Genomic DNA, 23786 nt, shown 5'->3' with positions numbered 1-23786 from the left:
CCTCCGGCCGCTCCCCCGCTCCATCCCCCTCGGGCCGGCTCCCCCCCTCTATCCCCCTCCGGCCGCTCCCCCGCTCCATCCCCCTCCGTCCGGCCCCCCCGCTCCATCCCCCTCCGGCCGGCTCCCCCCCCCCCCGCTCCATCCCCCTCGGGCCGGCTCCCCCCCCTCTATCCCCCTCCGGCCGCTCCCCCGCTCCATCCCCCTCCGTCCGGCCCCCCCGCTCCATCCCCCTCGGGCCGGCCCCCCCCCCCCCCCCGCTCCATCCCCCTCGGGCCGGCTCCCCCCCCCCCCGCTCCATCCCCCTCGGGCCGGCTCCCCCCCCTCTATCCCCCTCCGGCCGCTCCCCCGCTCCATCCCCCTCGGGCCAGCTCCCCCCCCCCCTGCTCCATCCCCCTCGGGCCGGCTCCCCCCCCCCGCTCCATCCCCCTCCGGCCGGCTCCCCCCCCCTGCTCCATCCCCCTCGGGCCGGCTCCCCCCCCTCGCTCCATCCCCCTCGGGCCGGCCCCCCCCCCCCGCTCCATCCCCCTTGGGCCGCTCCCCGCGCCACCCCCTCGGCACCTCGCGGAGCGGGATGATGACGCGGCAGCAGCCCTCCTCGGTGCTGGCGAAGCAGACGTAGCGGTCGGAGGCGAAGAGGCGGCCGGCGGTGTGGCGGCGGCTGAAGGGCGTCCACAGGGAGCAGTCCTGGACGGCGTGCAGCCGCTCCCGCCGCGGCAGCCTGAACACGGCCCGGAACAGCTCGCTCTGCGCTCGGGCCTCCAGGTCCCTGGGGAGGCGAAAGGGCATGAACCGAGGCCGGAGCCGTGCCTCAGCCTCCGTCACCCCCGAGCCCGCCCACCCGCGCAGCCTGGCCGTCCGTCCGTGGGCCCAGGACGGTGCCGCCCGCCCGCGGGTCCGCCGCGCCCCGCCGAGTGGGCCTCTGCCCAGAGTCAGGGACGGGCTCCGAGGCCCGCGTCCCCTCCGGCCGGACAACACGGACGGTCACCGCCACTGGTGACAGCCAGTCCCCGAAGACCGGCCTCGCAGTGCAGTGCGGCGCCGGGGAGGGACCTGCGGCTCCTCCGAGGGTCGGGCCGGGAGTCCCGGGCCCGGCGGCCGCCCTGGGACTGACCGGAAGGAAGGCGTGCGTCCCGGGAGCTCACACACACACGTCCCCGCACCATTGCCCATGGCCGCCAGCCCCGCCGGGGGCAGCCGCTGTGCCTCCCCGGACGCCGGTGCGGTGTGCCGCCCCGCACGGTGAAACGCCGCTGGCACCGCCAACCATGAATGAACCCGAAAAGTACGCTAAGGGAAAGGGCCCACACGTTGCCTGAATCCCTTCCATGAAATGTCCAGAGTGAGCGGATCTATAAAGACGAAGCTATCCTGGTGACTGTGCAGGCTGCGGGGCGGGGGGGGGGGGGGGGGGGCTGCTTGGTTTGCGCGGCTGCTGCCCGGTGGGCAATGTGCTCACACGAATCGTGTGACGAGGGCACATCTCTGTGTAAACTGAAACCCCTACGTGTGCGCTTTAAAGGGCCAGCTGGGCCCTCCCCTCCCCCACAGGCGCTCGTCCTGAACCCCAACACCCCACAGGACTCGCCCCAGGGAGCAGCGGGCGGCGCGGCTTGTCCCCAAGGCCCCCTTTTCTCTGACTTCCCAGTGAGCCGAGCAGCCTGCCGGGGCCTCCTGTGCGCCCAGGCCTTCCTCGTCCCACTGTCCAGAGTGGGGTTTTGCTGCGGACAGTAAGCCTTTGCTTACTTTTCTAGAATAAATACACAAATGACAAAGGGTGCCGTGGACGGTCCCTGCGTTCAAACCCAAAAACTCCGAGCGGTGTGTGACCTCAGGCCCAACCCAGGGCAGGGCACCCGCACAATGGAAACCAGCCAGCCGCACCGACTGCCCGCCGTCCACACCCGGGGCACAGGCACGGCCAGCCGCACCGACTGCCCGCCGTCCACACCCGGGGCACAGGCACGGCCAGCCGCACCGACTGCCCGCCGTCCACACCCGGGGCACGGGCACGGCACAGCCAGCCACACCGACTGCCCGCCGTCCACACCCGGGCCACGGGCACAGCACGGCCAGCCGCACTGACTGCCCGCCGTCCACACCCGGGGCACGGGCACGGCACAGCCAGCCACACCGACTGCCCGCCGTCCACACCCGGGCCACGGGCACAGCACGGCCAGCCGCACTGACTGCCCGCCGTCCACACCCGGGGCACGGCACAGCCAGCCGCACTGACTGCCCGCCGTCCACACCCGGGCCACGGGCACAGCCTGCCGCACTCACTGCCCGCCGTCCACACCCGGGGCACGGCACAGCCAGCCGCACTGACTGCCCGCCGTCCACACCCGGGGCACGGGCACAGCCAGCCGCACCGACTGCCCGCCGTCCACACCCGGGGCACGGGCACGGCACAGCCAGCCACACCGACTGCCCGCCGTCCACACCCGGGCCACGGGCACAGCACGGCCAGCCGCACTGACTGCCCGCCGTCCACACCCGGGGCACAGCCAGCCGCACTGACTGCCCGCCGTCCACACCCGGGCCACGGGCACAGCCTGCCGCACTCACTGCCCGCCGTCCACACCCGGGGCACAGGCACGGCACAGCCAGCCGCACTGACTGCCCGCCGTCCACACCCGGGGCACAGCCAGCCGCACCGACTGCCCGCCGTCCACACCCGGGGCACAGCACAGCAGGGAAGGTGCGGATCAGCCTCCCTCGCACTTGCCACCCTGGGAACAGGCGGCTCCTCAGAAGCTGGAGCAGGAGCCATCAGGTGCGTGCTGAGCTGACGTTGACATGGGCAATCGCACCTGACAACACGCAGTGAATGCTAGGCGACATGCACACACTTCACATTCCGGGGACCCCAAAAACCAAGGGGTGGGCAGCGCCCTACTTCCCCACAAACCCAGCACTAGCGCTCTCCGTCTCCGAGTCTCCGATTAGGTGGAGAGGGATCAAACACAGGCTTCCCGCTCTCCCGGCCTCCAGGGCGCTGGGGAAGGACTGTCGGGCTCACCCTGTGGGGTGGAGAGTGGGTGCTGGGACTGACGGAGGGAGAAACGTGGAGCCAGGCGGGCACAGGCGGGCTCTCCCATCGGCGTGTGCGGGTGTTGCTTCGGTGCTGGCCAGAGCCTGGTCCCACGCCCGCCCTCTGGGGTGGCTCAGTCCCCTGCAGCCAGTTCACCTCGTCAGAACACACACCACGCCCTGGCTGCTGTGGCTCAGTGGACAGAGCGTCTCCTGCAGACTGAAGGGTCCCAGGTTCGATTCCCGATCGGGGCACATGCTTGGGTTGTGGGCTCCATCCCCAGTGGGGTGTGTGCAGGAGGCAGCCGATTAATGATTCTCATCATTGATGTTTCTCTCTCTCCTTCCTCTCTGAAATCAATAAAAACATACTTTAAAAATTAAAAGTAATTAAATAAACACCCGAAGATTTCCAGTCTCTTGTCAGGCGCCCGCCAGGCACAAGCAGGAAGGCTAGATGCATTTCCTCACCAGCTTCCTCTGCAGCCGCTCCGCGGAGACAGAGGGTGGAGGGCGGCTGAGGGCGGCAGCAGCGCCAAGGTGCCCGCAGGCCCCGCTGCCTTTGAAAACCCGCCCAGAGCCCGAGGGAGCAGGGGGGCAGCAGGACACATTCACCCACAGGCTCTTCTCCTCCTCTGTCCGCCCGCCCAGAGAGCGAGGACCTGGGCACGCCGCAGGAGGGCGGGGCCCCAGGTGCCGGCTGGGGCCGCATGAGCCTGGACAGCCCCAGTGGGCGAGGGGAGCAGCCGCGGGGCGCGGGCCGAGAGGCTGAGGATGGTCTGAAACGCCAGGGGAGCTGCCGGCTGGCCGGGCAGCCGGGAGAGCAGCTCCTTAGTGCGGTGGGAAGAGGGTGCTTACACCGCCAGGACCCGTGTGCAGACTGCCCCGCGGCTGCTTCCCTCCAGCGTTCTCACCACCGACAGGTTCCAGTGAAGACACCTTCCATCCGCACTCAGCCAGCCGCCCCTCTCCACCCCGACCCTGCTGGCTGCACGCCCGCACTCCATCCTTCACAACCGCAGACCTGATCTCTGTTTGCAAAGTTCAGGACCAACCCATTCACCCCTCCTCCTTCCACGCTCTCCAGGAGTCGCCTGCTGCCTGGTTCTCGGTGACCACACCTGAGGAACCCTGCCAGGCCCACGGGGTGCCTGTCCTGCCAGGCCCGACCTGCCTGCCTGATCCTGGCTGAGAGCTCCCCCCACCCCTGCGGGCACAGCCTGGCTCTCGGTGCCCACCGGGTCCCAGGCAGCGCACCAGCAGTGGTGCCGCGTCCACGGTGGCCAGGTGCGGCCCGGAGGCGCCGTTCCAGGGAAGTGAGAACATCAACAAAGAGCCAGGCCGGCCGGCCTCGCAGAAGGCTGTTCCCTCAACGCTGAGCCTGGTCTCCAGGCAGGAAGCCAAGTCCATGGAGTTGAGTCACTACCTGTTTGTGTCCAGGACAGAGCCACCCGGAGGGGGAGGGGGAGGGCTGCACAGCCTTCACTTGCGGAGAAGGTGGAAGTGCAGGAAGCGGCCACACAGGCCCGCGCCCATGGCCCGCCGCCCTGGGAGCTCCAGCGCCAGCCACCCGGCCCCTTTCGTCCTCACCTCTCTCCCACTCCCTTTCTTTTTAAAAATGGTTCGAATTCTTTATTCTACATCGTGGCTGAACAGCTTGAGGCTAGTGAAACACATTGACTATTTTCTAGATGAGCATCTGCAAGGGACCATGAAACTATTCGGAGCGAGTGAATGCGGACACGCGGGGCGGGCACCGCTGAGGACACGTGGCCGCAGACACAGTGCGACGGGCGCGGAGGGCAGCACGCCCCTACCCGAGGCCCTGGCAGCGAGACGCGTCGCAGGACAGCAATCCGGGCGCCTTGGCGCACTCCTAAGTGAGGTTGGCTGCAAGGCTGGCACCAAAGCAACGGGGAAGGGACCCCGCTGGCCTTGCCCTGCCCGCAGGAGGGGAGCACACGGCGCCCAGGTCGCGCCCTCCCCACAGCCCATGGCCCACTGCCGTCCTGTCGGCCGCCTGCTGGGCTGCGGTGCGTGTTTCTGTGTTCTGAGGCCGCGTGCGCTTTGGGCTGGCCTGGGAGGCTTCCCTTCATCCCTGGGACGGGCCAGGACAGTTCTGGGCCGAGGCCACGCCGCCCTGGGAATCCAGCCCACTTGCTCACTGCCTGTGTGCATGCTTTTTCTCTTAAAAGTAAAAAAAAGAAAACTCAAAAAAGAGGAAGTAGATAGTGCTGACACTGAGCTCATGGCTAGGCTGCCAGGAGCAAACCACCCCCCCAACACCTCTCGCAGCAGCAGGTGAGGGACTTAGTGGAGCGGTACCTTCAGGTGGGGGTGGGCCCAGCAAGCAGCCGGGGCGTGCCTTCCCCTCCCTCTCTGAGATCTCACATTCTGGCGAGGAGACGCCGGGGTCACACAGCTCACGTGGCCACAGAGCATCGTGCTGGAGGGTCAGGTGCTTGGCCAGGAGTGGGACGCCATTCCAGAGGAAGAGCCACAGAAATGCCTTCACTTGAGCCCATTCCTGCCCCCACTGAGGAGTGACCTGAGGTTCCTACCCTGCTGAGGAGTGACCTGAGGTTCCTGTCCCTGCTGAGGAGTGACCTGAGGTTCCTGTCCCTGCTGAGGAGTGACCTGAGGTTCCTACCCTGCTGAGGAGTGACCTGAGGTTCCTGTCCCTGCTGAGGAGTGACCTGAGGTTCCTGTCCCTGCTGAGGAGTGACCTGAGGTTCCTGTCCCTGCTGAGGAGTGACCTGAGGTTCCTGTCCCCGCTGAGGAGTGACCTGAGGTTCCTGTCCCTGCTGAGGAGTGACCTGAGGTTCCTACCCTGCTGAGGAGTGACCTGAGGTTCCTGTCCCTGCTGAGGAGTGACCTGAGGTTCCTGTCCCTGCTGAGGAGTGACCTGAGGTTCCTACCCTGCTGAGGAGTGACCTGAGGTTCCTGTCCCTGCTGAGGAGTGACCTGAGGTTCCTGTCCCTGCTGAGGAGTGACCTGAGGTTCCTGTCCCTGCTGAGGAGTGACCTGAGGTTCCTGTCCCCGCTGAGGAGTGACCTGAGGTTCCTGGCCCTGCTGTCAAGTGACCTGAGGTCACTTGAGACGTGGAGCTTCTTTAAGGGGACAAGTACCTCAAGCAACCACCTCACAAGGCTCCCTGATGAGTATCAATTTGGGGCAACAAATCAGAGCGTGTAGACACTCTTAGTAGCACATTTCTAATAAGTTGGTGTGAACATAACCCCGCTGCCCTGAAAATGTTTTCTACAAAGTAATTTAATATGAAAATGTAAATTTTCTTAATATTCATTAATAAAGCCCAATGCTGAATAGAATTCTAGCTTGAGGCTACCATATTACATTTTCTAGAAGTATTTTTTATGAAAATCAATTTTGAAATATCTGAAAAAAGGAATTGAACCTAGAAATCAAAGTCTATGGCATAAAGGAAATGAATAATCATTGCTACCAGTGACCGCATCTCTGTCGTGATTAACAACACAGCAGTGGGTTCTGCGAGGAGGGAAGGTTAAGGCTCATACAGCTCAGGCCAGGCAGGCGGGCACCGTGGCGGCTGGCAGCTGGTCCCGGAGGGCCTGGCCCCGAGCTCACCTCTTGGTGATCTGGCTCGGCTCCTGCAGCGGGGGGTCCAGGCCAAAGCCCTCGTTGTCCAGCAGCCTGCGCAGCGTCACGTCGGCTAGCTGCTCCATGACCTTCAGTGCCGCCTCCAGGTCCAGGAACATGGAGAAGTCCCGCTCCTTGCTGGGCGTGCTGACGCGGACGGTGGCCGTCAGGAAGACGTTGGACGTTTTTTCTAACTTCTGGATGTCAACCCAAGGGATCACAAGTTTAACTAGAAGAAAAAAGAGCAAACACATATTTCACCCAAAATGTACCCCAAACGTGTGTGTGCTTTCCTTACACTGAGATACAAATGCCTCGGGGAGAGCAGGGAAGGGCCGGCCCAGAACTGCCTGCCGGAGCGGCTGCCAGGACCGGCTCGTGGCGGGCGGTATTCGTTAGGGTGTAAGTGGAACCCCCCGAGTTGCTGGCCACGCATAGGTGCAAGGAACACATTCTGAAACAGCACGTGAACATTCTCTCAACTTCAATTTTTGCAAAAGATGCAGAAATTTTTCAATCCGCATAAATGCTGGTTTCAAGCCGTTGCAGGAGCTACGGAAAGAGCGCACAGGGGTTCTTTGTGACCTCGGCTCGGGGAATGGCCGTGCTCAGACTGCGCCGAGGACGGGGCGCAGCCGTGCCCACGGGAGCCTCACACCGCGACCAGGGCTCAGTGCACTTCAGGACGAGTGTCCATCTCGGAAGTGTGTCCGTACATGGAGCCCGGTGAGGCGTGCTGCAGAGCACGGGGGACACGCAGGTCACAACTTAAAGTAACAACTGTCACCAAATGTGGGGAGCCCTTTATTTTCTCCAAATTTTACCATCCTAACAAAATTAGAGTTAGTGACAATGACTGGTCAGTGCTGGAAAAGAACTCACTTTCCTTTTCAAATGAAGAAGGGGATGATTAAGTGTTTTCCTTTCTACTAGTTCCTTCCTTTCATTTTGCAACAATGCCTTCCACGCGTTAATAATTCCAAAAGGCAGCATTTCCACATTAGGCCAGAGCAGCGAATTCAACCTTTTCCATCTCATGGCACACAAACTAGTTACCAAAATTCTGCGGCATACCCTAAACTATAGGATAATTTTTGCCGATCTGACAAAAAAAACCCACTAGGTATAATTCTGATTCATTCACACTGGGCAACTATTGTGTTGGCTGGTGGCTGTTTTTGTTTTATTTCTTACAATCTAAGGGAGAAGAGGACAGTGCCCCCACTACACGGCTGGAGAGTGCATGTTTCAGAAATGCCTGCGGCCACGGTGGAGAATCGCTGGGGAGTAAGGCTCTTCAGCTACTTCTTTCCTGTTGCTTTCACATAAGGCCCTTCCCTCCTTCTCTCTCCCTCTCCCCATCTCCACCGTCAACCCCCGCTGGGCTGCTGCCTGTGAAAGCCCTGCCCTGCAGGAGCTCGTCCAGCAGGGGACGGACGTGCAAGCAGGTGAGCTCCAGGCAGTGGCAGGGCCCAGCGCGGAACCGCAGACGGGGTTCCAGTGACCAGGGCCCAGGGCAGGTCCCTGGAGGCGATGAAGTCGGAACTGAATCTTGAAGGATGAGCAGGAGTTTCCACACAGACATAAGAACGGGAAGACGGTGTTAATTCTGAGAAGCCTTCCAGCAGGAAGAACCAGGCCAGGTTAGGTCAGAACACATCGCAGGTGGGGCTGGAGCGGCTGCACAAACAGGGCACATGGACGGGGGGCTGGGGAGGGGGGTTCTCTACCGATTTTTGTTTGTTTGTTTTGGGCATTTTAACATCACTCGCTGGCCATACAAAATTATCAGCTTAAACATTAGCCGCTCTATTTTGTCGAACATTTAATGAACTCACTCCTAACGCCTGGGCAGGGCCAGCCCACGTGAATTCTCAGGCCTCACATGGCCACCGGCCAGACCCCACCCCCGGACCACAGCGCCGGCTCGGAGGCCGCAGTGGGAGCGGAGTGATGGCGGATGCGCAGCCGCTGCAGGACCCAAGAGGCAACCTCCCGCCCTCAGGTTCAAGTTGAAACAAACCGAAACACAGGAATAAAAAGGAAATATTTTCGTGTGAGTTATATATACACACGACATTATTCCACCTGCATGGCACATGGAGCAATATTTGGTCCAAACGAAGTTCCCAGGAGAATAACTTAAAATTCAATATACGACTGATGTCTGTGGGCCGTGGGCTCCCGGGCCTGGTGGGGACGTGAGCCGAGCCGCTCCTGAACCCGCATGCCCGGGTCAGAGCCCAGCTTGAACCCGCATGACCTCAGGCCCAGCTTCTGAACGGCCGTTAGGCCACGGTGCCGTCGGGTACAACTGCGTGCAACGCCAACCCCTCAGGCCACCTGAGCTGAGCTGCACAGACACGTTCCTCAAGGCGGGAGAAAACACGACGCTCCCAAAGTCGAATCCCTTAGTGGGATTACGTGATGAAACAGTAAATGCAAGCAAACGTTTCTTGCAGAAGTTATTTGAAAATTAATCAAATATCACCTGTTATCATCTCAACTGCTGACTTAAGTCTGCTGAGGTCGGACTCCTCTTGTTAATGACTTCTCGGGGACCGCGCCAGGCGCCCCCCGGCCCCAGGCCCGCACTTACGCTCCTTGCCCAGGAAGGAGGAGTAGAAGCAGAGGTGGTTGACGCTGAGGTAGAGCCAGCCCTGGCGGGGGACGCGGCCCTTCCAGCAGCAGCACGAGTAGTAGGTGATGAGCTTCTCGGCCTCCGGGAAGGCGAACCTGGACTCAAACTTGACCAAGGCCTCTCGGAACTTCTCGGGCTCCTCCTCCTGCTCGGCCAGCCGGCTGCTGGACTCCTCGGCGATCAGGGCCTGACACGGAGACAACACCCCTTTCAGGGAGAAGTGGGCGGGGGGGGAGCCCTCGTGCTCAGCCACAGCTACCAGGACGGAGAGTCACTCGCCAGACTGTCCGCCCCAGAAACACAGCCCAGAAAAACTGCCGGGCGGACACCTAAGCGCAGTGGTTCCCTGCCCACCACAAACCGGAGGCTTGGCCAGCCGCTGACTGCTGGGCCCAGGTCTCTAAGGAGACTTCTGCTCTACACCCGCCCCCCCAGACAGCTGCCACCCCAGACACCATCCCCCTCCCCGACACCCGCCCCTCCCCGACACCCGCCCCTCCCCGACACCATCCCCTCCCCGACACCATCCCCCTCCCCGACACCATCCCCTCCCCGACACCATCCCCTCCCCGACACCATCCCCCTCCCCGACACCATCCCCTCCCCGACACCATCCCCTCCCCGACACCCGCCCCTCCCCGACACCATCCCCCTCCCCGACACCCGCCCCTCCCCGACACCATCCCCCTCCCCGACACCCGCCCCTCCCCGACACCATCCCCCTCCCCGACACCCGCCCCTCCCCAACACCATCCCCTCCCAGACACCATCCCCTCCCCGACACCATCCCCTCCCCGACACCATCCCCCTCCCCGACACCATCCCCTCCCCGACACCATCCCCCTCCCCGACACCATCCCCTCCCCGACACCATCCCCTCCCCGACACCATCCCTTCCCCGACACCATCCCCTCCCCGACACCATCCCCCTCCCCGACACCCGCCCCTCCCCAACACCATCCCCTCCCCGACACCATTCCCTCCCCGACACCATTCCCTCCCCGACACCATCCCCCTCCCCGACACCATCCCCTCCCCAGACACCATCCCCTCCCCGACACCATCCCCTCCCCGACACCATTCCCTCCCCGACACCATCCCCCTCCCCGACACCCGCCCCTCCCCGACACCATCCCCAGACAGCCGCCCCTCCCCCGACACCATCCCCTCCCCGACACCATCCCCTCCCCGACACCCGCCCCTCCCCGACACCATCCCCCTCCCCGACACCATCCCCCTCCCCGACACCATCCCCCCCCTCCCCGACACCCGCCCCTCCCCGACACCATCCCCTCCCCGACACCATCCCCTCCCCGACACCATCCCCCTCCCCGACACCATCCCCTCCCCGACACCGTCCCCTCCCCGACACCATCCCCAGACAGCCGCCCCTCCCCCGACACCACCCCCCTCCCCGACACCATCCCCTCCCCGACACCATCCCCCTCCCCGACACCATCCCCCTCCCCGACACCATCCCCTCCCCGACACCATCCCCCTCCCCGACACCCGCCCCTCCCCGACACCATCCCCCTCCCCGACACCATCCCCTCCCCGACACCATCCCCCTCCCCGACACCCGCCCCTCCCCGACACCATCCCCCTCCCCGACACCCGCCCCTCCCCAACACCACCCCCCTCCCCGACACCATCCCCTCCCCGACACCCGCCCCTCCCCGACACCATCCCCCTCCCCGACACCATCCCCCTCCCCGACACCATCCCCTCCCCGACACCATCCCCTCCCCGACACCATCCCCTCCCCAGACAGCCGCCCCTCCCCAGACAGGCTGGGAGGACTCCGTTGGCAGGTGAGTTCTGTGTACCAAAGAACCACCAGCTGGAGTTAGTCTTTAAAAAAACAAAAATGAACAAATTGTCTTCCTCATTACACTCAGCAATGTGCTGTACGCCTAACAACAGCCCGCCGGGCTGGTCTGGCTCAGGAGATAGAGCGTCAGCCCGTGCAGTAAGGGTCCTGGGTTTGCTTCTGGTCAAGGGCACGAACTTCATTTACAGGCTGGATCCCTGGCCACGTGCAGTAGGCAGCCCAACGATGTGTCTCTCTCTCTCTCATTGATGTTTCTCTCTGTCTCTCCCTCTCCCTTCTACTCTCTCACTCTCAAAAAAAAAAAATCAATGGAAAAGTAAAGCTAGTGGCTGCCTACCTGTGTGCTGCCCGGCACGTTCCTGACGTGTTCTACAGTCTCCCAAAGCAGAAAGGGAGCGTGATGGCTGAGGTTTCTGTGGCTCCAAACACTTCCAAAGCCGTCGGGAACAGCTCGAGACTCTGCCCGCCGACAGCTAGGCGTCCCCTCCCCCGGCTTCCCGCCGTGGCCACCCTCACCAGACCCTCCGGTGCTGGCCCCGCACACGCTGCTGTAGCCGCTCACAGCCCCACGCTCCCGCCGCCCCTGGTCCCTCGTCCCTGCGTTCCTCCGTGCGCTTGTGTGATGCACGCTATTAAACTTCGTTTTTTCTTGCTCCTCTGACTTGTCAGCCTGATTTCCGGGGCCACCCCACAGAACCTGGACGGCAGAGGACGTCTCTCCTCCCTCGGCAACTCCCCAAGCCACAGGTCCGAGGTGACCCCTCCAGCACTCGAAGCAAGAAGCCAGCGCAACCCATGTCAGACCGAGAAAAGGGGGAAGGGGGAAGAAGAGCCGGAAACGGGCCTTTCTGCAGCTCAGCCCCACTGCGCCCTGGCCCGGCCCCACCCTGGCGGCCATGGGTGCCTAGAGCTGGTCCCCAGAGAAGTCATCAACCGGCCAGGCTGAGGGGCAGCCACCGCCGGGCACGCCACCGCCGCACGGACCTGCGCCCCGGAGGCCGCCAGCCGACACAGCCACCTCCGGGCGCCAGTCGGCTGTTTCCTGCCTGAGCCCACACGCAGCCCCGCCCCGGAGGAGAAGAGCGTCTGTCCTGTCCCTTTAAGTCACAGTCTCACTCACCACCCTCCACTAAAGCCTGAGCGCTGGTCTGTGGGAGGGACACTTGCGAAGAGAAAACAGCCCAGCAGCATCAAGGTCTGGACGGCTTACCCTGAGGGAGGTACCTGTGCTGCTGCTCCTGGGCAGCTGTTAATAAGAGGGACACTTTGGCCCTCGCTGGTGTGGCTCAGGGGACAGAGCATCGGCCTGCGGATGGAAGGGTCCTGGGTTCGATTCCAGCCAAGGGCACATGCCCAGTTTGCGGGCTCCATCCCCAGCAGGGAGCATGCAGGAGGCAGCCGATCCATGATTCTCTCTCATCACTGATGTTTCTATCTCCCTCTCCCTTCCTCTCTGAAACCAATAAAAATATACTTTTTTAAAAAAAGAGTAAAATTTTGAATCAGAAACAGCACTTGTCTGCCTGGTTGGGTTATTAAAACCATGGCTCCCGGCCGCGTTAGGTGAGAGCAGTGACGTGAGGGGACGCGCAGGAGCCGGGACAGGAGCCCTCCCTCAGCAGGTGCTCCCCAGCCGGTCCCCTCGCCACCTCAAAACTCAGCTGGCTTCTCAGCCATCAGTTCGCGTACTTTCAGAGTAAGCATCCACTTTTTTTTTTTAAAATATATATTTTATTGATTTTTTTACAGAGAAGAAGGGAGAGGGATAGAGAGTTAGAAACATCAATGAGAGAGAAACATTGATCAGCTGCCTCCTGCACACTCCCTACTGGGGATGTGCCCGCAACCAAGGTACATGCCCCTGACCGGAATCAAACCTGGGACCTTTCAGTCCACAGGCCGACGCTCTACCCACTGAGCCAAACCGGTTTTGGCAGCATCCACTTTTAAAAGGAGGGAAGTGTGAGGGCCAACCAAATAGTCACAAGATGTCGCAACTGCAAAAAAGTTGGGGATAACTAATTTTAAAAGTCAAATAACATTGCTGTTCTGCAAAAACAAATATCACTATTTTTTTTTTCTAGGACAAAACAATGGCCTGCACTTCTGTACAGGACAACAGAAACTCGGGCCGGAGAATGAGGTCTGTTTTACATTTCACCTGTGTTTTCCCGAACTGAACAGTGAGCAGCGGAACTCATTGGCCTTTATGTGTTCGGCCAGGAGTGCAGTCACAGCGGAGAAAATGCAAGTACGTTAAAATGCTGTGTTCAAACTGACAGGAGGCAACAGGAGGCTGGGGTGGGGGCGGTCAGCACGGCCCCACCTTCACCTCCCCTGTACGGAGCTGGGGGGTCAGCACGGCCCCACCTTCACCTCCCCTGTACGGAGCTGGGGGGTCAGCACGGCCCCACCTTCCTCTCCCCTGTACGGAGCTGGGGGGGCGGTCAGCACGGCCCCACCTTCACCTCCCCTGTACGGAGCTGGGGGGGCGGTCAGCACGGCCCCACCTTCACCTCCCCTGTACGGAGCTGGGGGGTCAGCACGGCCCCACCTTCACCTCCCCTGTACGGAGCTGGGGGGTCAGCACGGCCCCACCTTCCTCTCCCCTGTACGGAGCTGGGGGGTCAGCACGGCACCCACCTTCACCTTCCCGGTGACGAAGCTGGCGGCGTCCTCGGCGCTGTCGAACACGCCCAGGGTGTGCAGCAGGTTCTGCTCCAGCCAGGCCCAGTGCCGCTCCACCTCCTCCAGCGTCGCCCCTGGATGGGCGGGAGACACGGGGTGGAGAGAGTCAGTCCCCGAACGAGGATTCGTTTTCCAAAGGACACGCATCTGTGTTCATGGAGCTCTTCCATCCTGGGTTCTCACGTCCTGGGCCAGTCTGCCCACACGGCCCAGGCGGCGCCCCCACTGGAGCCAGGTCTTCCCCGCACGGGGACGGCGGCCCCGTCCCAAGCCACGCCGCCGGTTACCTGGGGCACGCTCTCTGGACACCCTGCCCCTCACATGTGGCGTCCCACGGCCTCCACACAGATGCCAAGAACATCTGAGGGACTGCTCCTCCGGGCGGCAATCCCCCGCGCAGCCGTGCGGACCCCTCAGTTTCCCCTGAGAGAGGCCTCGGAGCGGCCAGGCCCAGCGGAGGGAGCGCCTCCAAGACGGCATCGCCTGCCACAGGCCTGGCTGAACCCCACTCCTGGCTTCCAGCGACCCCCTGAGAGGCCTCGGAGCGGCCAGGCCCAGCGGAGGGAGCGCCTCCAAGACGGCATCGCCTGCCACAGGCCTGGCTGAACCCCACTCCTGGCTTCCAGCGACCCCCTCACACGTATGAAGAGCCGCAGCCCTGGCCGGCGCTCAGGTCAGAGCATCCCGGCCAAGGGCACATACCGGGTGCCGGTCACTCCCTGCCCTGAGTGGGGGCGCGTGTGGGAGGCAGCCAGTCATGTTTCTCTCCCCTCACCCCTTCTATTTTCTTTCTAAAAAGCAATGGAAAAAAATATCCTCAGGTGAGGATGAACAACAAAAAAAGAGGCTTCATAGTACACGTTAAAACAAAAACATTGAAGTGTGTTAGTAAGTTAATTTCTTTCAAAGGCGGCAACAGCAAAACCATGCTATTTTTGAGGCATTAACCTTTTGCACTCGGATGTCGAGTGTGACTCGACACGGTTAGCATCGGTAGCAGCTCGTATGTCGAGCCACACTCGACACGTAGTTTCACCGCGGGGGGAAGGGGGATTTTTGTCTATTTTTCCAGTATCTTTTCTTGTTTTCATTAGCATGAAAGGACAAGTAAAATGTAAATGCCGTCTCAACTGATGCCAAAAAAGAAAAAATGAAAAACCGATAACGCATGTGAAATTTATTAGGAAACTAGTACATGATCTTGTTGGAGAATTCAGAGATGGTACACTAACTTCCAGGGGTAGATTATTATCCACTAACTTAGAGCAACGTTTAGATGGAAAGCTCCATATAATCACACCTCACCCTAACAAAAAACACAAAGATTGTGTTGTTTCTTCTAACAGAAAAATCAAAGGAGGAAGAAGAGAGACGATTTATATTTGCGAAACATGTGAATGTAAACCAGGTCTTCATGTGGGTGAATGTTTCAAAAAATATCACACCATGAAAAATTATAGAGATTAAAATTACTCTTTGAATGTATCAATAATTTGAAATATAAAAAAATCCAAATAAATAAGTTTGTATGAAAAGAAACTCCAGTTTTTTATTCTACTGCCGCACTTGGTAAAATCTGGGGTGTTTAAAAAAATTAAATCCTGAGTAGAATAAAGGAATCGAGAAAAAAGCAAGCGAGTGCAAAGGATTAAGCAAGGCTGTTACCAAAGAGCTTAGCCCTGTTGGCTGTGTTGGCTGTGTGAGCCGTGTCAGCTGTGTTAGCCATGTCAGCCCTGTTGGCTGTGTTGGCTGTGTGAGCCGTGTCAGCTGTGTTAGCCATGTTAGCCGTGTTGGCTGTGTTGGCTGCGTGAGCCGTGTCAGCTGTGTTAGCCATGTTAGCCGTGTTGGCTGTGTTGGCTGCGTGAGCCCTGTCAGCTGTGTTAGCCATGTTAGCCGTGTTGGCTGTGTTGGCTGCGTGAGCCGTGTCAGCTGTGTTAGCCATGTTAGCCCTGTTGGCTGTGTTGGCTGTGTGAGCCCTGTCAGCTGTGTTAGCCATGTTAGCCGTGTTGGCTGTGTTGGCTGTGTGAGCCGTGTCAGCTGTGTTAGCCATGTTAGCTGTGTTGGCTGTGTTGGCTGCGTGAGCCGTGTCAGCTGTGTTAGCCATGTCAGCCCTGTTGGCTGTGTTGGCTGCGTGAGCCGTGTCAGCTGTGTTAGCCATGTCAGCCCTGTTGGCTGTGTTGGCTGCGTGAGCCGTGTCAGCTGTGTTAGCCATGTCAGCCCTGTTGGCTGTATTGGCTGTGTGAGCCGTGTCAGCCGTGTCAGCCCTGTTGGCTGTGTTGGCTGTGTGAGCCCTGTCAGCTGTGTTAGCCATGTTAGCCGTGTTGGCTGTGTTGGCTGTGTGAGCCGTGTCAGCCGTGTCAGCCCTGTTGGCTGTGTTGGCTGTGTGAGCCCTGTCAGCTATGTTAGCCATGTTAGCCGTGTTGGCTGTGTTGGCTATGTGAGCCCTGTCAGCTGTGTTAGCCATGTTAGCCGTGTTGGCTGTGTTGGCTATGTGAGCCCTGTCAGCTGTGTTAGCCATGTTAGCCGTGTTGGCTGTGTTGGCTATGTGAGCCGTGTCAGCCGTGTCAGCCGTGTTGGCTGTATTCCCTCTCAGGGAGCGTCCTCGTCCTCACCACTGGACAGTGGGCACCTGGGCTGTGCCCGCAGCCAGTGAAGGCCGGCACGGAGCAGAGGCTCAGTGAAGTCCTGGGCGTGGAGAAGCTGGTGCTGGACGGGAGAGGCTCTGGGCACCGGCTGTGTCCAGGGCAGATACAGGCGGATGGCAGAGCCAGATCTCCAAAGTGGAAGCAGGACACTCTAGCCACCAAGGAGCGATGGGCACCAGACAAACCACAGCGGGAGGGAAGCAGTGGCAGGAGGCATGAACCACAGGCCACGCCACACCAACAAGGCCACGCCCACTAAAAGGCCACGGCCCACTAACACAGGCCACGCCCCACTAACACAGGCCACGGCCCACTAACACAGGCCACACCCACTAACACAGGCCACACCCACTAACACAGGCCACGCCCCACTAACACAGGCCACACCCCACTAACACAGGCCACGGCCCACTAACACAGGCCACACCCACGAACACAGGCCACACCCACTAACACAGGCCACGGCCCACTAACACAGGCCACACCCACTAACACAGGCCACACCCCACTAACACAGGCCACACCCCACTAACACAGGCCACACCCACTAACACAGGCCACACCCCACTAACACAGGCCACACCCACTAACACAGGCCACACCCCACTAACACAGGCCACACCCCACTAACACAGGCCACACCCACTAACACAGGCCACACCCACTAACACAGGCCACACCCCACTAACACAGGCCACGCCCCACTAACACAGGCCACGGCCCACTAACACAGGCCACACCCCACTAACACAGGTCACATGACACTAACACAGACCATGCCCCACTAACACAGGCCACACCCACTAACACAGGCCACACCCCACTAACACAGGCCACACCCCACTAACACAGGTCACATGACACTAACACAGGCCACACCCCACTAACACAGGCCACACCCACTAACACAGGCCACACCCCACTAACACAGGCCACGCCCCACTAACACAGGCCACACCCACTAACACAGGCCACACCCACTAACACAGGCCACGCCCACTAACACAGGTCACATGACACTAACACAGACCATGCCCCACTAACACAGGCCACACCCCACTAACACAGGTCACATGACACTAACACAGACCATGCCCCACTAACACAGGCCACGCCCCACTAACACAGGCCACACCCCACTAACACAGGCCACACCCCACTAACACAGGCCACACCCACTAACACAGGCCACACCCCACTAACACAGGCCACACCCCACTAACACAGGCCACGGCCACTAACACAGGCCACGGCCACTAACACAGGCCACACCCACTAACACAGGCCACACCCCACTAACACAGGCCACACCCCACTAACAGCCAGGCCCTCATTCTAACCCTGAACCTTCCCCCCAGAGTGCCAGGGCACGAGCGGACCTTACCACACCCGACTCAGAAAAGGCCACAGGGCTCCCTGGGATGCGCGTTGGGGCAGGGGGGTGGGGGGGGAGGACATGGACCTGCATCAGGGCTGTCTGAACGGGCCGTTTGGGGAGGAGAAAACAGGAAGCTGGAACACGACAAGGAAAATGAGTTTAAAACAACGCTGTTTTCTTGCATTCTCCCAAGTTTCAGGCACAGCACTGCCAAAGCAATGTCCTTCGGTCACCACTAACGGCAGGCGGTCCGTCGGGAGCCGGGCCTCTGACCACAGGCCGTGGGCACCTGGCCCACTCTCAGCCGCGTGGCTGCTGGAGGGCACCGCAGGCTGAGGTCGGACAGCGGCCCTGCGCCGCTGAGTGCCGGAGCCTCCGACGCGGCGCGGCAGGCTGGTTCCGGGAGGGCCTCCCTGTCCACACCTGGCCGGGGCAAGAGGGGCCTGGGGTCGCCCTGCCTATGACCTCATCTCCCCCAACCCTCCCACAGTTCCCAGCGCCAAGCACCACCACGGGGGGCGGGGCTTCCACGTGTGAATTCTCTGAGGGTCACAATTCAGTCCCTGACAACCGGTGACCTCCTCAGCGACCCGCACCCGCCGCCGGTCCGGCTCTGCAAGGACAAGCAGCCCGGGAAGCAGCCCTTCAGGGCTGTGGGCGCAGCGGGACGGGCGTGAGCAGAGCCAGGACCGGGGGCAGGTACTGGTCACCGGGGCGGGAAGGCTCAGGTCCCGGGAATCGGCAGTCAATTGTAGGGACCTCCCCCACACACACACCCCGTGACCTTCCTCCCCAGCAGGTCGCTGCTCCTGCGTTTGGACCCCTGACCTTTCCTCCCCAGAGGTAACATCTGGGCCTCAGTTGTAGTTCAGCTCCAGGCCCAGAAGAGCAGCAAAACCAGACAAGTGACCCCACGGCTGCCGTCAGGCCCAGCTGCCCTGGTGATGACCCTGCCCTGGTGATGACCCCTGCCCTGGTGATGACCCCTGCCCTGGTGCTGACCCTGCCCTGGTGATGACCCCTGCCCTGGTGCTGACCCTGCCCTGGTGATGACCCCTGCCCTGGTGCTGACCCTGCCCTGGTGCTGACCCTGCCCTGGTGCTGACCCTGCCCTGGTGATGACCCCTGCCCTGGTGCTGACCCTGCCCTGGTGCTGACCCCTGCCCTGGTGATGACCCCTGCCCTGGTGATGACCCCTGCCCTGGTGCTGACCCTGCCCTGGTGCTGACCCTGCCCTGGTGGAGACCATGACCCTGAAAGGACACACCAGGAAAGCTGCTGACTGTCCTACTGAGATCTTCCTGGGACCTGCCCTGAAGTCTGCACCCTTAGAGCCCTTAGGCCGGACCTGCCCTGAAGTCTGCACCCTTAGAGCCCTTAGGCCGGAGGACCCAGCGCCTCCCTCCAGGGAACAGGACCTGCCTTTCCCCTCCCTCCCAGGAGCACACGGCCACCTCCCCCTCCCCCTCCTTTCAGGCGGGTCACCTTGGCCTCCCTCACTCCAAGCTCCACGGGCCTTTCTCTGCCTCCGAAACCTGTCTCCTCAGCCCATTTCCTCCTCCATTCGTTTCTCCCACGTCTGTGACTTTCTGAATAATGTTCTCTCACAGCTTAAGTCTTGGCTCACATTCTCTCCCAGCAGAACCCAGAACCCAGGTCCCGAGGTTGCTGAGCCCAGGTCCGGTCTGACCCCACCGGTCAGACACTGGTGCCCTTCCCGCCGCCCACAGCTCCCGGTGACGGGTTCCAACCCTCCAGTTCCTCTTGCCCGAGGCCCCGTGGTGTCCGGAGACCCCGGGCCCTTCGCTCCCATTCCTCTCACAAAGGGAAAGGACATTTTAACACAAAATCACACCAAACAGTTCTGGCCTCACTGCATGAACCCCTCGAAGCTTCCAAATGCTGCCTACCTGGTCTCAGACCCAGACCCGCCGGCTCTCCGGCCGGGCGGACGGGGCGTGCAGGGCCTGCTGACGCCGCCTGCCTGCGCCCCGGCTGGTCCGTGTTCTCAGACGCCACTGTGCAGGCGCCGGCCCAGGACCCGGTGCCCGGTCCGCGCAGGCGAAGCACAGCCACGACCTGCAGAGCCTCCGGGCCGGGCCGCCGATGGGCCTGCCGCCGGTGCCCGGGCCTCGCTCTGGCCTCACTTCCAGGGTCTCTTTCTAGATCTTTATCCTTCATCGTCTGTGCTGACCACGCCGACTGCTCAGGAAACCTTCTGTAAAGCGAGGAGCGGGGAAGGGGCAGTGCGGGCCTTCGGGGATCTACTCCGTTTCCGTCCTTCCTGTTCAGCCACGAAGACCTGGGGGCCGGGGGGCCGGAGGGCCGGGAGGGCCGGGAGGGCCGGGAGGGCCGGGGGGCCGGGAGGCCGGGGGGCCGGGGGGCCGGGAGGGCCGGGAGGGCCGGGGGGCCGGGAGGCCGGGGGGCCGGGGGGCCGGGAGGGCCGGGAGGGCCGGGAGGGCCGGGGGGCCGGGGGGCCGGGGGGCCGGGAGGGGGAGGCTCCCGGCCCTTCTCCTCCGCGTCTCCTGGTGCGCGGGCGCCTGGGAGAGGAGACGGAGGCTGCCGCTTCTCCACGGCCACTTACGGCTGAAAGGTCACACCTCCCAACCCCGAGGGGCCCGCAGCCCCGCGGGCAGGCCCCGCACTGACAAAGGCCTGACGCGCACCGCGGCCTGGGCTGGCAGCCACGGCCCTGGACGGAAGCAGCTCCTGCGTCCTGCGAGCGAGCGCCTGGAGCGGCTCGGCACGTCCTTCCCAGCTGACAACCAGACACCAGGACCACCGCTCCGTACTCGGGAATGAAGGCAGTCACACACCACCAATCCATCACTCTTCAGAAGATTCTCCACGGCCCTGCCGGGGGCTCGCTCAGCCCCGTGGGAGTGTGCCCGGTCACCAGTAACGCGCAGGCCCGCGGGAGAGGCGGGGAGACACCGGGAAGGCGCCGGCGGCCAGTCACCCCGGGAGCAGGTCACTGGCCAGAGCGGGGGTGGCCACGGCCAGGGAGGGCTCAGACATGGAACTTCTGTGGGAAGTTCCTCCCGGGATTCCGGCAGCAGGGGGTGCGCTCCCTGGGCCCCCTCATCCGCGCGCGGCCCACGGCCGGCCGGGTGGCCCCCACGCACGGACCGGGGGACTGCGGCGCGCCCGATGCGGACCGGCCCGCACACGGGAGCAGACACCGGACTCCCGCTTTGCTCCCAGCCCCGCCGACCAGCTGACCTCCTGCAGGGCTGGGACGAAGGGAAGCGGGGCTGAGGAAACCCGGACATCATTCCACGCAAATAAGCTTCACTCGCCTTCCCAGGCGGCCTCCGGATGCTATCCCGGCAGCTCCCCCGAGCCCCGCCCCTGCCCAGCGACAGGCGCCCGCGCTCTGACCACAGGGTGTCCGGAGCAGCAGCCGCAGCCAGAAGGTTGGGGCTCAGTTCCCAGGCAGAGCACACACCTCGGTGGCCAGCTCAGCCCCTGGTCAGGAAGCCGATGGGAGGCAACCCATGGATGTTTCTCACTCACATCCATGTTTTTTCTCTCTCTATCTCTCCCTCCCTCTCTCTAAAGTCAATAAAAACATATCTTCGGGTGAGGACTAAAGAACAAATTCCTCTCCTACTGGGGAAGAGCTTATGACGGGAAAAGGTAATTCTAAAACGAAACCCCGAGAAAGGGGACAACTCGCACAGTCCCCCACCGAGCACAGTGAGGCTGCGTGAGGCCCTGCCACCTGGGCGGGCGTGACACACGCGGCCCCTCTCCCTCTCCCACAGGGTGGGCCCCTCTCCCTCTCCCACAGGGTGGGCCCCTCTCCCACAGGGTGGGCCCCTCTCCCTCTCCCACAGGGTGGGCCCCTCTCCCACAGGGTGGGCCCCTCTCCCTCTCCCACAGGGTGGGCCCCTCTCCCTCTCCCACAGGGTGGGCCCCTCTCCCACAGGGTGGGCCCCTCTCCCTCTCCCACAGGGTGGGCCTGTGATGGAACTTTTCCACTGCGCTGTCTTCCATTTCCTACAAAAGCTGCCGAATGGCAGGGACATTTTCCTAACTATTATTTCCTCTGCAGGGAAGTCTCATGATTGACTTGAAAAATACCACGGCCCTAGCCGGTTTGGCTCAGGGGATAGAGCATCAGCCTGCAGACTGAAAGGTCCCGGGTTCGATTCCAGTCAGGGGCACATGCCAGGGTTGCAGGCTCGATCCCCAGTAGGGGGTGTGCAGGAGGCAGCCGATCAATGATTCTCTCTCATCATTGATGTTTCTATCTCTCTCTCCCTCTCCCTTCCTCTCTGAAATCAATAAAAATATATTTAAAAAAAAAAATAGCACGAATCAGGGCAAGCCGACCGCGGCTCTGCCCCGGGACGGAGTCTGTCCGGTGTGTGATGCCGGGAGCTGTTCTCCAAGGGCGCGAAGCGGCCTCAGAGACCAGCGTTTGGAACATGAGGCTGAGGAGGAAGCAGATGCGAACACCCGTAGGGCGACCGCGGCCCTGTGACCTGCCCCTCAGAGCCTGCGCACAGGAATGTACTGTTTGTGGGCCGTGGTCAAAAGTCATGGGAACGCGGCAGGAAATGGGAGAGAGAAGGAAGTGGGCATCGGCCACGCACTGCAGAGTGAACTCAACACACGCAGCTCCATGGCGGGACCTCCAGGACCAGGACGCTGCCCCCCCCCCCCCCCCGGAGGCCAGGCCCCCAGGCACGCCGCAGACAGGCCTGCGGGTCACGGTGGAGCCCTGGCCAGGAGGACTGGCGCCTCATAGAAGCGGCACACACACCAGGACACCGACTGCCTCCCGCCGGCACCGGGCCTGGCCGCCAGCCTCAGGCTGGGGGCGGCCGTTTGCTGCTGAGGCCGCGCCCGGGCGCTTCGAGGCCAGCAGCGCTCACAGGTGCGCCGTAGAGTCCAAATATCAAAATTACACTTTGTTTTACTGAGGCCCCTAATTTTGCAGAACAAGACTTTTCTATTTTCTAAGAAAATTAAAGTTCAGTGGATCTTAAACATGACCCATGCAGGAAGTAAAAAACCAGATTTATAAATCCCCAGGCCAGTGATGGGCAACCTTTGGAGCTTGGTGTGTCAAACTTCGCCAAAAAACTGAGCATAACTCGGGTAGTGTGTCACTTTGAGGAAAAAACATTATTTCGCAAATGTTTCATCCTCAGGAGCAGCAAATGTTTCATCCTCGGCATGTGGCCTCCTCAGCGGCCGCGTGTCATCAGAAATAGCTACGCGTGTCAGTGCTGACACGCGTGTCATAGGTTTGCCATCACTGGCCTAGGCAAAACTAAAACACAGTGTGAGAAACCTGACTAAGTCCACCGAACAGACACACCGATAACCTCTGAATGAATGACTCACAAAACCAGCTCAAAGCAGGGGCAGCTCTGGTGCAGCGTGCCGGCTGGTCAGCTGCCGCCACCCGCAGGCCTGTCTTTAGGAAGAGCATTTCCACGTTCTCGAGCCTTCCCACTTGGCCTTGAGAACAGCCACGTGCAGACTGCCCGGAAGGCCTGGTCTTTCTGGTTCCGTCTGTAATACACTGTGGAGACTAAGGGGCGGGGGTGGGGGGGGGGGGGAGGGACCACAAACAACACCTGAATTGCTTAGAAACTCACACAAATATTTATTCTCTTTGCTTCCCACAGAGGTACTTTCAGGAAATAAAACAAACATCATATTAACCACACCTACATCTTCTGCACAGCCATAAATAACCTGATCCAAGCTTCACTTTCAAAAAGCAAGTCTCTACATAATAAATGTCCAATTGAATGAAACACTTCTCCGGCCACTGAGACCCTGATTCACAATAAAACGGGCACCACGTACGCCTTGCTCAGATCTGTTCCTTTGCGACAGAGGAGTATTTCTCTATGTCCAAACACCAACAGCCCAGTGTCTAATGCTGGGCTAGAAGCTACACACAAAGAGATTGTGAATTAAAGGTGTGAC

The 23786-nt window shown here is 61.4% G+C and overlaps 1 protein-coding gene across 1 annotated transcript; it reads right to left on the bottom strand.

Moving 5' to 3' along the window:
• Nucleotides 1-547: 547 nt before the first annotated feature.
• LOC307096622 (TBC1 domain family member 8-like) lies at nucleotides 548-14302 on the bottom strand (the record flags this gene model as incomplete). The annotated part of the gene is made up of 4 exons (XM_079800930.1): nucleotides 13767-14302; nucleotides 9251-9479; nucleotides 6640-6880; nucleotides 548-766 (listed from the first exon to the last, which is right to left on the bottom strand). Coding segments are annotated over exons 1-4 (881 nt in total), but the record flags the coding sequence as incomplete, so codon positions are not given.
• Nucleotides 14303-23786: the final 9484 nt, after the last annotated feature.

Source organism: Cnephaeus nilssonii (assembly GCF_951640355.1).
Source record: "Cnephaeus nilssonii genome assembly, contig: SCAFFOLD_211, whole genome shotgun sequence".
Lineage (NCBI taxonomy): Eukaryota > Metazoa > Chordata > Mammalia > Chiroptera > Vespertilionidae > Cnephaeus > Cnephaeus nilssonii.
Note: the sequence above shows the minus strand (reverse complement) of the source record. Positions and strands in the feature narration are given on the sequence as shown.